The 17,854-nt window shown below is 35.7% G+C and overlaps 1 protein-coding gene and 1 pseudogene across 1 annotated transcript; one reads left to right on the top strand and one right to left on the bottom strand.

Moving 5' to 3' along the window:
* The first annotated feature begins 2,497 nt into the window (after positions 1 to 2,497).
* Positions 2,498 to 11,213, top strand: LOC110940445 (ubiquitin carboxyl-terminal hydrolase 6). Its single transcript, XM_022181980.2, has 18 exons — positions 2,498 to 2,714; positions 4,331 to 4,476; positions 4,564 to 4,599; positions 4,682 to 4,789; positions 4,968 to 5,068; positions 5,224 to 5,350; positions 5,566 to 5,625; positions 5,706 to 5,773; positions 5,998 to 6,048; positions 6,671 to 6,779; positions 6,974 to 7,062; positions 7,142 to 7,211; positions 8,008 to 8,088; positions 8,633 to 8,728; positions 8,817 to 8,865; positions 9,993 to 10,112; positions 10,209 to 10,283; positions 10,962 to 11,213. Exons 1-18 carry the CDS (start codon positions 2,705 to 2,707, stop codon positions 11,015 to 11,017), a joined length of 1,452 nt encoding a protein of 483 aa, XP_022037672.1. The 5' UTR covers positions 2,498 to 2,704; the 3' UTR covers positions 11,018 to 11,213.
* Positions 11,214 to 11,981: 768 nt separating this feature from the next.
* Positions 11,982 to 17,393, bottom strand: LOC110943050 (annotated as a pseudogene).
* Positions 17,394 to 17,854: the final 461 nt, after the last annotated feature.

Here is a 17,854-nt window from a genome sequence, read left to right as displayed (position 1 = left end):
TGATCTATTTATACAAGTACGAAAGCTCTGTGCAGTGATTAGCTGACGTCACCCTGATAGTGACGTCTAACATTCCTAACATAAAAGATTCTCAGATGTTTGCAAACATCTGAGCAACTTTATCATCTGATCTAGGCTATACTAAAACACTGATGAAATAAGTACTGTTACATTGAGAAAACACTGTCTAAGCTATCCTTTGTTGCAGTTGTCTAAACATCTGTTTGGCCTAACAGATGTTTGGTCTTCTTCAACAGACCTTGCCTTGATTAGGGCTTTGGTCTTCAACAGATGCTAGCCTTCAACAGATGCTTGTACTCTTGAACAACGGTTCCAAGTTTTCGTTAGATGTTAGCCATACACTTGAACATATGTTCTGAATAGGTGTTCAAGATTCACAATCTTTGGGGAGAGACTGGTTCAAACTTTTACTTATTTCTTGATCAGTGGATCATGCTTTGGCTTTTGGATATCATATGTTCTTTTGTTGGTCCAGCATATACCTAGGGTTGTAATCAAACAAACACAAACACAAACAAGACCATATTCATGTTCCTTCATTAAGGAAATTAACATGTTTGCGAACTGTTCACGAACACATACTAAACATAAGTTTCGTGTTCGTTCGTTAAGATATTCAGTTGTTCGCGAACAGTTCGTGAACACTGGTCTCGAACAAAAAAGAACGTACACGAATAATGAACACCTGAAAATAAAAAATAAAAAATAAAAAATAAAAAATAAAAAATAAAAACAGTGCTAACCTTAAACATTGAACATAAGTAGTTAAATACAACCATCAATGATAAATCAAAACACAAGAAGTCTACTACAACCACCAAACGATGAATCACGTTTAACTAACTTAGACATAATTATCAGAATTACTTAGACATAATTATTCAAAGTTTAACTAACTTAGACATAATTATCCCAAAAAATGTCTTGAATGTCCAAATTTTAGCTAACTTAGGAAAAAGTAGGGTTTCAAGTTTTCGATATGTTTATATAAAAGGTTTATTATTTATTATTTCTTTAATATATTCAAACGAACACGAACACGAACGAATGTAAACAAACCAACATGAACGAACGCAACTGAGCATATTACCGAACGTTTAAGAACGCAGTCCAATAAACGAGACCTTTGTTCATGTTCGTTCGCTAAGCTAATCGAACACTTTTTTTTTGTTCGTGTTCGTTCGTTAAGCTAACTGAACGAACATAAACGAACTTCCCGCCGAATGGTTCACGAACTGTTCGCTGAATGTTCGGTTCGTTTACAACCCTATTTATACCTCATTTCATGTATTTCTAAGCAAAAGTTTTAGCCAAAAGTTGGTTTTGGCTATTAACCGAAATTAAACGAATCAAACAAAAAACCGTCAATCTAACCGAATAAACCGAACTGATTAACCAAAAACCGATTGGTTAGTAAAGTAGACTAACTGATGACTTCGCTTTCAGTTGGGGATAATAACCGAACCAACCGAACGGTGTTTGTGCTTCTCGCCGCATCGCGTGCACACCTACTAGTAGTTTAGTATACAAAATACTCTATTATGAATACAATTTGTTTTTAATAATTTTTTTTATCTCAGTATTGACAAGAAAAATTAAATATAGTTACGTATTTAAGAAAATTAATCAACACAAATTATATAAAAAAAATGTGAACTAAATGATAAATAGACTATTATAAGAAAAAGAACGCTATCGATCGGAGAACTTACCGTTAATAATGAATCAAATGAATAGTGACCAAAATATTATCACATATGGGTCAAGTTATTCTACAAAGGCTCCTAATTGTAAGAAATGTAAGAAGGATTTATAGAGTGACAAGTGTCCAATAACCTAAAATTAAACCCACTACATCACCACCCAAAACCTAAACACCCATCCCCACCCCACTCCACCACCACCCCAAAAACCTAAACCCCCACCCCCACCCCCTCGGCAATTTTTTTTTGGATGGGTGATAGGGGAGGCGGTGGGGGTTTAGGTTTTTGGGTAGTGGTGGATGTTTAAGGGTTTTTTTTTTTTTTTTTTTTTTTTTTGTAGTGGATTTTTTTAAGAACCTTTATACCCTTCTTAGAATTAAGAGCCTTTGTATTTGATCCGAATCCTATCATATATAACATTTGTGTGGTGTTTAGGAATAATATCAGTTTTGTTATTTTGTGGTTGTGTGTTTTTTTACTTTTAACACTACACGTTTCATCTTTTACAATTTGTCACAATACTTGTAATCTTTTATAAATTTTTTGTTTTACATTTTGATCTATTTTTTTTTGTGAGTTAACACACTACAACGTGCATCTATGGTTCAACGTTTTTACATATATTTTTCCCATTTAACGACCCCTTCGCAATGTGTGGGTCCTAGGTTGATTTATTTATTATTTTCTCACGTTTAACTTGGCTTTCATATATAATGACGTAACTTTTCCATGACTTTTGTCGTGACGTAAGTTCGCGGGTGGTAACCTGTTGCTAACGAGCGGAAATACGAGCCGGGTCATATTTTATCGACGCGTAAACAGGCCCAATCGGCGATTCGGCGATACACATTTCCCCCTCACTTGAGATCATCACTCGGTTATCGTTGCCCTTTTCTCCAAGCAAAGCAAAGCACAAACACAACAACTCACGTTTTCTCTCGTCCACCCTACCGTTCGATTCGACCAAAGTCACCGTAATTATGCCGACAGGTAGATTAACCTTTAGTTTGCTGTTTTGTTTATACGCTGATTCCGGAACCAAACACACTGTTATTCAAAGTAACACACAATCTATTGTTGTTTATTTTAATTGTTTCAGATTTGATTTGTTAGTGTTTTTCAATTTTTGTGTGTTTTAGCTGATTTTGTTTGCACCGTTGTGCTTCATTTCACATATCGAGGGTTCAACATAGGAATTATATCATGTAATTGCATATGCATTAGCTATTTCGTGTGGTGTACTGTTATTGACTGATAAGTTTCAGCCTAGCCACATGATTATATTGTCTTTCACATATTTACATTTGAGAAAAAAGAGTATGCTCGTTTGGAATCAGTTCAAAGCATAGTTATCAATAGCGAATAGTGGACATAGCCCCAAGCTACCTATACCGATAGCGATGAAGTAGCGGGCGCTGCTTCATGTTTAGCGATGCACTAGAAGAAAATTTAAGAAATATTGTTTATGTATATTTTATCAGAAAATAAAAAAATTACAAAAATCTTGCTATTTGTTGCTAAATCCTATATAATGCCATCAATCCACTTCCCTACGTAGCGCGCTATAGCGCTCACTACCCGGCGCTATTGACATCTATGATCCAAAGGTTCAAAATAGTATTGTCTGATGGGAGATGATTGTGTTTCCATACTGCATTGTTTAGTTTTAAACTGAAGTATAGTCACTTTTTTTAGTTTTGATGGATGGGCTCTGACCCGGTATGGGTTTATAAAGATAGAAAAGATTAGTAAATGTTGAGTCGTCCAATTGATCTTTGGAATCTTAGGGTAGTCTTTAATGATTTACCGAGGGGGTTTCTTTCTGTCGGGGTTATAGGATAGCGGAGTGAGGTTATTATTTACTTTTTATTTTGGTGTTTGTTGGTCACACTTGCACCTAGCAGAATGGGACTTCTGAAAGAATGTGTATTCTAGATAAGTAGATAGATGTACGTTTTGAAATAAAATTGTCAAATATTCTAGGAATATTCTCTCGTCCTTGATGATTATCCTTCCATTGTGTAATCAATTATTTCTGTTTATACGATTGTATGTGTTGAAGTGGCAACATCTGCACACGTGTTAGTCCAGCTTGGAGTCATTCACGCTTGTTGACTGTATGTTCTGCTTTCCTGTTATTCAGTTGAATAAGAGTAGTTGTTTTTAGCTAGTGGGTACTGGAATCCTTATTTCGTGGTCTTAGTTTTCGAGTCATGGGTTGGAAGTTTCTATGGGTTTAAATAGTGGTTTTCTTTGTTCTGTAATGTGCGAGTTCAATAATAGAAAATCGAGCAGACTACTTTTGCTCAAGTACCGTGTGTTCCCTTTACTATTTGATTGAGTTCTTCAATATAGTAAACCACTGTGAAAGTTATCGGTATGTGGGCTCTTTTACATGTCTGGTCTTTTGGATGTCACTGTTTATATCCATCAATTGCTTTATATCTGGCTAGTTTCCCCTTCTTAAAGTTCTCGCTGGTAGCTACGAGAACCATTTTATATGTTAAAACCATGCAGCTCATATGATACTTCCATAGGGCACAACTTCACCATAGCTTGTTTAAGTTTATCTTTAAAAGGTATGTATGTTTGTCATTCATATGTAGTGAGTGTAAAATGGCAAAAGGAGCTATACCCGGGAGTTGAGATAGATACCACCCAGCCCCCATATGTTTTCAAATGTCAGCTGTATGACCTCACAGGGGTTCCACCTGAAAGGCAAAAGATAATGGTCAAAGGTGGAATATTAAAGGTATTTATCTAGGTTCTTTGGCAGGTCTCTAATTGTCTAAACCGATTTAAGTCTCATAATCTCCCTATCTTTTTTTCTGTTAACCAGGATGACTCTGATTGGTCCAAGTTGGGGATAAAAGAGGTGAATGGTCTTTTTCTTCTTACATACATATGACAGCTGATTGTCTTGAAATTAGTGACAAGTGTTGTTTTATCATTTGTAGGGTCAAAAGTTAATGATGGTGGGAACTGCTGATGAGATTGTAAAGGCTCCAGAGAAGGGCCCTGTTTTCATGGAAGATCTTCCAGAAGAAGAACAAGTAGTTGCTGTGGTAAGGTTCTTGACTTTTTTTTTTTTTTTTGCTACAAGCATTATTAGGCTTACCTTGACACTTAAAGCACTTGATTATATTAAAAGAAAAATTATGAATGTGTATAGGCTTCTGAATTTTGTCTAGTTTATTTATTGATATATACACATTACCTACCTTTTTCTAAAATCTTTTGTAGGGCCATTCTGCCGGATTATTTAATCTTGGAAATACCTGCTACATGAATTCCACCATGCAATGTCTGCATTCTGTTCCAGAGCTTAAATCTGCGTTGATTGAGTGAGTTATTTGCCAGTGCAAGGACTATGACGGTCTACGCTAGTGTTTCTATGGCTTTGTTTTTTATGCTGTAGTCTTATACTGATGGAATCCTTCAGTCAGTTGACTATATTTGTGAAGAAAGACACCATATTTGTTCATTTGTTATTGCTTAGGTATCCGCAGTCTGGCAGAAGCAATGATTTGGACCAGTCTTCTCATCTCTTGACAGTTGCAACACGAGACTTATTTAGTGAGCTTGATAAGAATGTTAAGCCGGTTGCACCAATGCAGTTTTGGATGGTACATTTTCCCCTTACTAAATGAATCATATGTTTCACTGTTTATTTTTATAGATACTGTGGTATTGTTAAATATAATCTTACTAGTTTCTTGAGATATTATCTCTTGTGGTATGTGAATCATCTAACTATTGGACAGAGACTTTTCATAAGTCGGTTTATTGGACTTGTTTTTCTCATAAAGTTCTGAAAAGATATTTTATTTTATGATCGTAGGTATTGCGTAAAAAGTATCCTCAATTTGGGCAGCTACACAATGGCTCCTTTATGCAACAGGTTTATTTTGATATCATTCATTCATTTATGATTGTTTTTGTTTTTGAGTTTTGATAATACTACCTTATGATAACTGTCAGGATGCTGAAGAATGCTGGACACAGATTTTGTACACTCTTTCTCAGGCCCTTAGATCACCGAGTACCAGGTGTTTTGATCTTCTTTTGGTTGTTGGTCATGATCATCTTTTTTGTTATAGAGAAGACCCGACAGAACATGACCGTGTACATATATTGATACACGTTAGAAAATCTTTGTAAATACAATATCGTGCATGAGCCAATTACTTTGTAGATTGATGAGTCACTGGAAAATATGGAGTGTTTTGTGCTCTTTCTAATCAATAATTATGATCCTCATTTTAATATGCAGTTCAAATGTTGATACAGTGAAAGAACTTTTCGGCATCGACCTTGTCAGCAGGTACTTGTTGGTTCTACTTTATATGAACACATTAGTCATGCTTATAAAACCAATTTGTAGTACCGACTTCAGTTCCTGTTGAAAAAACTCTTCATAGCTACGTTTTCCTTTCACTGTGCACTCTGATCTTTAATTCTGGATGAGATAAAATATTATTAATTTCATATATACCATTCAAAAAGGTCAAAAAGTTGTTTCTCTCTCCAGATTTCATACCCATTCCAAATAGAAAGATATGTCTGTAAATCCTTTCATAATGTTTATATAGTGAAACCGGTTGTTGTAACTACTAAAGTATACATGGAATGCTTATACACATTTTTTTTTTGGTTTTTATGTTGAAAACGATATTATGGAATTTGGAAGGGGCCAGGGGGATTACAAAGTTTTAAACTTTTAGAATGATATACTTAATGGTCTCTTTATTTATATAGGTTGTTATAAGTAACTATCAAAGTATATATGGAATGGGTATACGCAATTTTTTTAGTTTTTATGTTGAAAATGATATTATGAAATTCTGAAGGGGGAATACACAAAATTTTCCCGAGTGAAGTAATTAGGAATAATTTTGTTATTGTATGGTTGAAAGTAAGTAAGTTGGTTTTATGTTGCTGTGTAGGGTGCATTGTGCGGAAAGTGGTGAAGAAAGTAGAGAGGCGGAAACAATTTATGCTCTTAAATGCCATATATCACATGAGGTGAATCATTTGCATGAGGGGCTGAAGCATGTAAGTTTCATTAAAAACATTTGCCATAAAGATGTTGAAAACTACAGGCGTTTGTACCTATTGCTTTAATTTTAGTAGTGTTGTGATAATGGTGAGCTACCTATATACAGCTGGCATGATCAGTAGTATTTATGGAAATAAAGTCTTCATAGCTTGTACAGAGAGTTGATCTGAATCTGATTAATAAATTGCAGGGGCTGAAATCGGAGCTAGAAAAGGCTTCTCCTTCTTTGGGACGCAGTGCAGTTTACTTGAAGGATTCTCGCATTAATGGATTGCCAAAGTAACTGCTCTATGAATCTAACATGTTTGATTATACAAGATTTGTTGTCCTTTCTTAAACTAGTTCTTTTGCATCCAAGGTACTTGACTATTCAGTTTGTACGCTTCTTCTGGAAGAGGGAATCTAATCAGAAGGCAAAGATTTTGAGGGTAATAAACTTATCTCTCTAAACAAATTTACATAGTAAGAATGCTTGATATTTCGTTAGGAATGATATGGTGCGAAAAGAGCATCATATTTACATATTTTTATTTCACTCCAATTCATGCATCGAATTTGAACTCCAAGTAGTTTCTTTACACTATAATTTATTTCTATCAAGTTATTATATCTATAAATATAGATACATCATACATACTATTTTAAGTGATTAATTTATTATATTTGTAAAACTAACTATTGCATTGTTATTTAATTATTTTATATGTAAGTTTAGATGCATATTGTTTTGGATTAATTTTTATAAAAGTAATTTAATATTAGCAAACTTGGTAGAAAGGAATTTCCTCACTTTAATGAGGAAGAGTGTAAGTTTACTAAAGGAGGTAATAAATTTATTTTTATCTAGATAAAAAAATATATATATATATATTTAGGCACTTTTAGCTATACACACCCTCATAATTACAATTACCAAAGGTTATGAGTAAGGTTTTTTGTTTATTTCCCAATCAAATACATTTCTAATTAACAATTATATAAATTAATCAATATATGATGACAAGAGAAAGGTTGAGTGGAAACCTATAGAAATTTGGTGTAAATTGGTAAAGTGAAAATTGGAACACGCCAAAACACGAAATTAGTGTTTTGGTGCATATAATGGAAATGGCCTATGAAGACAACACACCAAACTCGACTTTTAATTTGAGTCATTTGAGCACTACTGTATGTGATTTCACCGAATCAAAGTTTATCAACTATCCGCATGCTTTATTTTTTCAGAAAGTGGATTATCCGTTGGAATTGGATATTTTTGATCTTTGTTCAGATGATCTTCGCAAAAAGCTGGAAACTCCTCGTCAGGTTTGTAACACTGATATTGTGTACTGCGGGATTACTGATAAATGAAGCTATTTCAAGGGCAAACTGCACAAAATAGAAATGAATTTTGTACTTCTCTCCCAAATAACAACCAATGTATATTTAGGAGCTATAACTGATTTGCATTTAAATTGCTGATGTGGCACTGGTTAATGCCATGACAGTCACTACATCAGATGATGCAAGAGTGATGTGAAAAACAAGCTAAAAATAAATTTTTGTATAATTATGATATTTTTAAAAATATTTATACTTAAATATTACTAGTAGATGCCACATTAAATGCTTATACTATTTTGCGTCTATCTTAAAGTTGGCTGCTAAATAGGTAAAAGTGTATAGTTTGTTTCTATTTTATTTTTTTTGCAGTTTGCCCTTATTTTAATATTATCAATGTGGTTTTAAATCCTTAGCTGGGTTGTTTGTTTCAACTATTTTATGGTATTAGATTATTATTATTATTATTTTTATTTTCGGATCGGATGTTCATATTTGTCATTTGGGTTTCAACTTTTGAAATATATAGATGTTAAGAGAGGAGGATGGTAGAAAGGCTGGTTTGAAACTTAAACAAAAGGGCTCTGCTTCAGTGGACAGTGATGTAAAGATGTCTGATGCAGAGGTATTTACAATTTCTGTAAATGTGGTAATTTTTCGCAGAGTCACACGAATATGCTTTAAACTACCTATTTTTTTTTTAATTCATACAGGGACTGTCAAATGAAAGCGAGGAGTCATCCAAAGCTACTCTAGGAGAAGGTTAATTTCTTATAAAATCTTAATTTCAGTAAATGTGGCTTTTGACCCATTTACTTATGAATGTGTTTCAATTCGGGTTGTGCATGTTATCTCTTAACGGGTCAAATGGGTGAAGGTAATAGCTAAATGGGTTGAAGGTCTCTTAAAGTGTTTTTTGACTACTTTCAATATAGGTGGCAAAAGGGGTGGTTAACCTGAAATATGGATTAGGATCAAATACAAAGGATCCTAATTGTAAGAAGTGTAAGAAGGATTCATAGAGTGACAAGTGTCCAATAACCTAAAAAAACCCACTACACAAAAAAACCCCACTACAAAAAAAAAAAAAAAAAACCTTAAACATCCACCACCACCAAAAACCTAAACCCCTCATCACCCACCCTAAATTTTTTTTTTTTTTTTTGCCGAAAGGGTGGGTGTTTAGTTTTTTTTTAGATTTTTTTTTTAGGTTTTTGGGGGGTGGGGGTGGGGGGGGGGATTAGGTTTTTTGGGGGTTTTTTGGTGAGGTATAGTTTTTTTTTGCCGGGGGGGGGGGGGTGGGGTTTAGGTTTTTTTGGTGGGGGGGGGGGTTAGGTTTTTGGGTGGTGGTGGGGTGGGGTGGGGGTGGGTGTTTAGGTTTTTGGTGGTGATGTAGTGGGTTTAGTTTTAGGTTATTGGACACTTGTCACTCAATAAATCCTTCTTACACTTCTTACAATTAGAAGCCTTTGTAGAATAACTTGACCCCCTGAAATATATTATATCAAGAATAATTTATTTATTTTTGAATAAAATTATTCAGGAGGTTTTATACTTCTATGCAATAAAAAAATACCGTCAGTGACTTTGTAGTTGTTGGAATTTGGACTCATTTCCTTTAAACCGTTATTTTTAAATTTTTGAGACCCATTAGAGATATGACATAAACCAAGCCAACCCATTCATAAGTAATATGAATTGACATTGGCGCTTATAATGTTCAGTGCATAAAAAACCCTCTATAACTGTTGTATTATTATTGAAATGATGTAATTTTGGACAGAATGTGTTCCGGGTTTCAAGGCCGTTACTCAGCTTGCCCATATTACAACCTTGACTCATACAGTTGTCAGTCACATCTTTTTGGTCATGATTATTATATGTTACAGGTGCTTCTTCTGCTAAGAATGTCCAGTTGACTGGAGTGTATGATTTGGTAGCTGTGCTGACCCATAAAGGCAGAAGTGCAGATTCAGGCCATTATGTTGCTTGGGTCAAGCAAGAAAATGGTCAGTACTTGTCGTCTATCTACTATCACTCTATATCATCTTGTTTTTACTAATTTGCTTTACTCTCCTTGGACAAATGAATTGATATGAATATAGGAAAATGGGTTCAGTTCGATGACGATAATCCGATCCCACAAAGGGAAGAAGATATAACAAAACTTTCTGGAGGAGGTACGGATAAAAATTGGGTGAAAACCACTTAATAGTAACCAAGTTTCACTATTGTCCCACTAAAGTCACTCAAATATTTTTTCAGCTACAAAAACCACTCAAGTTTCAATGCCGTTTTAGTATTGTGAATTTTCTCTTATAATTGGTTAAAAATGAGTGACCTAAACTGAATGGTTATGAAACTTGGTATGATAAAAAGTAAAAACCATTAATTAGTAACCAAGTTCCACAGAACAGATATGTCACTCATTTTAACCCGTTATGAAAATTTTTACTACATTTGAACATATTGGTTTGAAAGAAAAAGGTTACCACGAGGTGACATTTTTTCATTGAAATTTTAATTCCCTATTTAGTGGTTTAGCATTTGATTAATTACTTCCAACTAACAAGTTTGATAAATATGCTATATGTGGCAGTTTTGATTCATTTGCTAATGTATTCGTATACTAAACATGTAAAACTAAAAAAGTAGTTAAGAAATCATTAGTTATCAAAAGTCGCCAAATGTATTATTGATGCATAAATCTTCTCAAGTAATTTTATCTAAAAGGTTAAACTACTATGAAAATTAATACAACTTTTGGGGGCCATTGTCAAAAAAATCCTATGGGTCAAGTCCCTAAATTGTATTTTTTGACAGCTTCAATTATTTGATCAACTCCTTTGTTGTTACAGGCGATTGGCATATGGCTTACATTTGCATGTACAAGGCTCGCACCATTCCCATGTAATGGAATTGTTTTCTGTTATAATTGTGTACCTTGATTATGGAACTGTGATTTAGAAGAGAGTGAGGAACTAATGAACGATTTCGATTTCACAATTGTGTTTGATTATGTGCTTTAAATTTTGTTTAGTGAAATGGAAAATATACGCACCTTGTTGTACAATATCGGGGATATGATCTGCAATAGGCAAGTTGATTTATGTTATGTTAACTGAATACTAATGCAAAAGTAGACGTCACCTTTTGAACCATTATGTTATGTGAAGTTGTTTTTTACGGTTTAACGACAGGAAATAAAGTATCATACTTTTTTATTATGTATGAAAAAGTCTCACTATGAGTTTGACATAGGGTTGATCTGTTCACGAGTTGATTCGAATCGAGCGGACCTTTGCTTGTGCTTGGCTCGTTTACAACCGAGCGAAATCCGAACCAGCATATTCGAGCATGTAATTTTCCGAGCGAGCGACGAGTAATTTGGACAACCATAGATTTATCATGTTTCCTTAGATGTCTCCGCTATTGGGTCATGGATAAGGTCCAGGTGTCTGAGGATTGAGATCGGATCATCCGAGGATGAGGCTCTGGTTGACGCAAGTGAGGCGATGAATATAAAACAAAGAACAATTGTCGCATTGTAGCGTATTGTGAGAGCGAGAGACGATTGATGAGAGAGATGTCAAATTTTTTATTGGTTTGATTAGGCTAGTGTGGATAAATATACAGTAGAAACTCGATAAATTAATACTCGATTATTTAATAAACTCTCTAAGATAATATTTTTTGCCGGTCCCGACTCGGGGATAGGGTGCTAAATTAATAATTCGCTAAAATTATAAGATAATACATTTTTGATAATTTCTTTAGACCCCATATAAAATATAAATTAATAATTCCTTATATATAGCATATTCCATGAATGATTTATGAAGGTTTCTTGAAAAATGACTCAATTGTCTTTTGTTGAAATCAATTTCCCCTTGAATCTTGTCTCTAATTTTCCTTAGCGTGGTAAGAACTTCTGGTGTTGTTTTCTCATAGCTCAACAAGAAATTGTTCAATGTGATTGCCGCTTTAATAGCTTCGTTTCGCGAAGGGGGCTCCATTGTAGAACTTTCATCATCTTCTTTATCGATATCATCTTTATTAATTCCAATAACGCTTTCAATAATTTCTTCATCAGTCAACAACTGTGCAACTACATTTTCTTCTGGATGAGTCAGAACATCTTCGACATCCATTGCATTGCGATAACCCAACTCTTTGATCAAATTCTGGAGTTCTTGAGTGCTTTCACCACCTTCATCTGAGTTCTCAAAAGTCATGTTATCTGTTGATCGAAGTTTACAATGACGAAAGCAGTTCGCAATTGTATTTGCACGAACATCCATAGTCCATGCTGAAATTGCAAGATTCATTGCATCTAATACATTTATTTTTGCTGGATTTGGAACCCCTAATTCATAACCCTCCAAAAGGCTTCTATAAAATCGACGACGATAATGCATCTTAAAAGCTCGTATGATCCCCGCGTCACAAGGTTGAATTTTTGAAGTTGTGTTTGGTGGCAAAAAAATAATTCAACATTTCGTAATCCTTCAATAATTTTTGGATGAGCAGGGCAATTTGTCACACCCCAAAATTATCAGAGCATTGGCGTGACTGGACTGGTATCTTCATTGCACAGCGGAAACAAATAAGCTAAGTCTATCTAGAAACTGAACGCCCACTAAGTACTCGAGTCTCCAATGGTCCTCCTATTCCAACCGTGCCTTGACTTTGAAAAGCAACCTGAGAAAGAACATGCGAAAAAGTCAACATAAAGTTGAGCGAGTTCATAGTTTGTTTGTAAAAGATCTGAAATAAATCTTTTGAGTTGTGAAAGATTTGAAATAAATCTTTGTAATAACCGGTTTTCGAAATGGTATTGAGAAAACGAATTTAAAAATCATTTTCTTGTCCAGTTATATGAGGACTTTGTATTTGTAACGATCTATGATCGTAAAACCATGTATTTGTAAAGTATGTATAACCGTCAATGCCCACCCTGACTTTGACTCTATGCCCGTGTAAACCAATACTTTGAATTTGTATAAAACATGGTTTTTATTTTGTATAAATCAAGCGTTTTGTAAGTGTGTATGATAAAAATCTCTGGTATGTAGCAAATAAGGAAAAAGAGATCACCAATGGTTTGCAAGGCCATTGATATGTGTGAAGTGCAAGTAGGAAGACTCAAACCTAGCGGATTTATGCGTTGGGCACAAAGTCACCCCGAGGTCCGTTATGCTGGGCCTGGGGCTGGGCTCGCTACACCCAAGTAGATCTACCGCTCCTGTCCCTCGGTCCTACCCTGAGGATTAATGGCCTCAAGTTTCCGCCTACCCACTCACATGATCTAAGTAGTAAACCTCCTTACGCTAACCATACCATGTAAAAAGTATTCGTAATTACTGTAACATATATTCCACCCCAGCCACCCTGGCTGAACCTCCCTAGCCACCCTGACTGAGCCTCCCCAGCCACCCTGGCTGAACCTCCGCAGCCACCCTGGCTGAACCTCCCCAGCCACCCTGACTGAACCTCCCCAGCTGCCCTGGCTGAACCTCCCCAGCCACCCAGGCTGAACCTCCCCAACCACCCTGACTGACTCCCTAGTTACGAAAAATCCTTCACATTTCGAAAATACGCATTTGTTTGGTAAAAACCGGTATGTTTAGTATAAACCTTTCGTAAATTATTTGAGTTCCTCGAAATCCATTCGTGATATGATTTAGAAATACGAGTTTTGCGTTTGTTCAAAACTTTGTATGTTTCTGAAAATCGTGCATGTCTTTCCACCCCGAAAACATTTACAAAAAAATGTAAAACAGTAAAAAGTGGGGGTTATGAACTCGCCTGAATATTCCTGTGCAAAGCTAGCTAATTACGACTTCGCGATGTCGTTTCCAAGACTTGACTTGCTAGCGTGCATCCTACAATATTCCTAACACGGAATATCTAATTAGTTTCTAAGTAATTGCGGTAACTACCCTATGTGTTACCGAGCTCTACCGAATCGTTAATCGAACGATTCGACGGTGTGTTGATAGCTTAAAAGAAACGAAGAAGTTAAACTTGCTAAGTTTCGTTTACTATATGTCGAATGTATATGCCGTTTAGGCGTTCGAAATAAATATCTAAGTTATATTTATTTTATGAAAACTTCATCGAGTCGTCGCATGTTTAAAATAAATATATAATATATTTATTTTTATAAAAGCGAATCCATCTTGTTTGATATTTGGAATAAATATAAAAACTTTATATTTATTTTTACAAAATGAAATCATGTCATTTGATAATCGAAATAAATATGTGAACTATATTTATTTTGTAAAAGATTCGTCGACTTGTATTGGAAAATAAATATATAACTTTATTTATTTATAAAAGGATTCGAGTTCATTTGAAATAAATATAATGATAACTATATTTATTCTTGTTGTCGAAATAATTTCCATATCGTTGTTCTCGTAAGTTGTAAGTCGTTGTCGAAGGAAACTTTATATTTGTATCTCGTAAAAGTCGCTTTAATACAATAGTTGTCGTTTTACAAGAAAAGCACATTTTTATAATAGAACTCGTTTTATTTTACGAGTTTTCTTGAAAAACAGGCAGAGTTTCCTCTGTTTTTGGACGTCCCGACAACACAAGTTGTCGCTATTTTTATCAAAATTCAATCAATTCACGCAATATATATCAAATATGCCAAATTAAAGTGTAAATACTCGCTAAAGTTATCGGTTGAGCTCGTTCACGGAATATATAAAATTATAAGAATAACGAAATGTATGGCGCCGTGAAATCTTTACCATCTTCTCGTGTCGAAAACCGAGCTGACTGAGTCAACTCGCTGAGTTGACTGAGTTGACCGGGTTGACCGAGTCGACTCACTGGGTTGACTAAGTCAACCCGAACCGCTTCTGAAGCTGGCAAATCTGACCAAACCGGACCCGCCGAAACTGCCGACCCGAACCCAAACCATACTAGATCTGACCCGGAACCCGAGGCGTCACCCGAACTCCCTGTTGACCACTGTTGACCCGGACCGAGTCCCGTTGACTGTCTGAGCGAACCGTGCGACCCGCACCACAGGTTGACCTAAGCTGACCAAACCCGACCGAGACTGAGTCTGACCCGAGTCTCACGAGGCTTGACCGCTAACCTGTTAACCGTGCCAAACCAGATTCAACATCATCAACCCTCATCTTCAATATCAATAGTAGAAAAAAAGAAAACAGCTGAGTCGAGACCCGAGTCACTTACCGGAGCTGCTAATTGGCACCAAACCACTGCCGTGAGCCGAGCCACCGGAGATTACCTGCAGACGCCTCCACTGTCGGACTGTTGATGTCGACCACCGGACAAAAGGACTGACCGGCGGTCCGAGTCTTCGACCGTCGGTCCTCCCTCTCTCTCTCTCTCGCCTCTTTCTCTCTCTCTTCGCGGTGCTCTCTCTCTTTCTCTATGCCTTTCTTCGTCGCCTGGCCCCACCGCCGCCGCTCACCACCACCCAACAGTGGTGGTGGTCCGTTTACTTCATAAAGAGAGGGGGTGTTGTGGGTGTGTCGCGTCGGAAAAGACCACCGGCTCCGGCCGGCTGTTTCACCGGAGGGGAAAGGGGAGACCGAGAGTAAGAGGTTTGAGGGGGGAGTGGAGTGTGGTGAGGATGAGATTTACTCTCCTGTGCAAGTGCTTTAGAACCTAGAAGGGATGAGTTGCCTGTGTTTATATGTAAAATGGGTCAAGAGAGAGGAAGTGAGTAAATGTGAGACTGGGTTTGAGAGATGAACGAGGGAGTGGGGGTGTTGGTTTATGTTGTGTGCATTTGATCTCTACATATGGCCCCTTTATATAGAGATTTTGTGATCTTAGATCTTATTGTGATCTTAGATCTTATGTGTATTTATATTACATTCAGGTCACGTGCTATATCCATTGAAACAAAATCTTTTGTAGATTTTATGAATATTTTGTCACGATTTTCAAGGGATTTTGGTGAGATCTTGTATAGATCCTTAAGAAATAGATCTAGTATAATATGCGCAGGTTTAGGCTTGTGGGTTTTGGGTTTGGGCCCAGGGCCCACAATCCCATCTTGTGTGTAAGTGGCCCGTAATTCCTACGCGACCCGATATCGCAATCCAAACTCCATAAACATAAAATTATTCGTGTAACATCCATTTTTGTCGGTGTTGTCAGTATTTCGTACGGTTTCAGATCGTTGTCATTTGGTGTTTCGCAGATTCCACGCGAAGCTTCATACGCGTACTGTATAGCCGAACAAACGTTCCTGGTCACTCCAAAGGCCTAATTAAGTTAATTTGCGTCGTAAACTCTATTTAATGTCGCGTAAATCTTCTGTTAATCATGTAATTAAGGGCGTAAATCACCGGTTGTCACACAATTATCCACAATCAAGAGAATTTTTCTTCCAACCATATTTTTATTAAGTTGGCGAACATATTCTTCAAATAACACACCAGTCATCCAAGCTTGTTTGTTAGCACGGTACTCACAGTTTAGACTGTTCAAGTTTACATTCTTGAAGCACCTTGGTTTAGCATATTTCCCAATAATCCATAAAGGAAGTTTTTCCGAACCGTCCTCATTACAGCAAATAGCAACAGTTAGTCTTTCCTTGTCTTGTTTTTTCCCTTCAAGCTGCATTGTTGCAAGGGAATGATCCGGTTGAAGTCTAAAAAACAAACCTGTTTAAAATCAAAACATGTAAATAATTACATCACTAAAGTACAAAATATAAAATAAAATAATAAAAAAACAAACCTGTTTCATCCATGTTAAAGATGTCTTTCATTTCAAACTGATCAACTTTGTCTCTTATGGATTTTAATTTGTCCTCCATGCCCTCCATTTCAACAGATCCACTCTCTCCAAAACGCCGGAAATTTTTAATTCCATATCTTGCTTTGAACTTTCCAAGCCAACCAATAGAAAAAGTAAAGTCTGGAGTATCCACTGGATACATATCTTTCATAAACTTTTTCGCCTTCTCGATGATTAGTTCACCTGTCATATTCACATGTTCTTGATATTGAAGAATCCAATCATAGAGAGATTTTTCTAGGTCAGGAAATTTTGCCGGTTTGTGTCGCTTAACATCGCCTCTTTCGGGAGCAAGTGAGAGATACTCTAAAGACCGCTTAACTGTATTCGACATTGTCGCTTGACTCACCTGCAAACCATAGTTACTATGAACCCATTCTTGCAATTGCTTTTGAGTGAGACTTGGATTATCCTTGTTGTGCTTGCATAATGCTCTTCGATTCTCGTCTGTCATTGTTGTTTTTTTTCACACCTTTAAGATGGGAAGCCATGTTGTGTGTATGATTTGTTTATGTTAACCTATTTTGATCTTGTATTTATATAGAAAATATTTTTAATGTCCATAAAGTGATACATTGAACACAAGAAGCATAATAAGGTGGGAGATTGAAGGTTTCTTTCAAATTGGGCCGTTCATTTGATATACATGCATTGTAATAATTAAGTGGAAGCTTGAAAGGTGTTTGTAAACTAAGTATTCTACTATAAATTAATAAAATATTAATTAATATATAAATTAATAATTATTAATTTATCGATTAATTAATAACTCTTTTAATTAATTTTGATGGTCCCAAGTGTATTATTTTATAGAGTTTCTACTGTAATTGTATATTTGAGTATAGTGGTCCAAATCTAATAGAGCGGTATGTATAAAATATGACTATACATGTAATTTGTGTGTGCATATATAATTATATATGTAATAAATTATTAAAAATTAATTCAAGCC

Source organism: Helianthus annuus, chromosome 5 (assembly GCF_002127325.2).
Source record: "Helianthus annuus cultivar XRQ/B chromosome 5, HanXRQr2.0-SUNRISE, whole genome shotgun sequence".
Lineage (NCBI taxonomy): Eukaryota > Viridiplantae > Streptophyta > Magnoliopsida > Asterales > Asteraceae > Helianthus > Helianthus annuus.
Note: the sequence above shows the minus strand (reverse complement) of the source record. Positions and strands in the feature narration are given on the sequence as shown.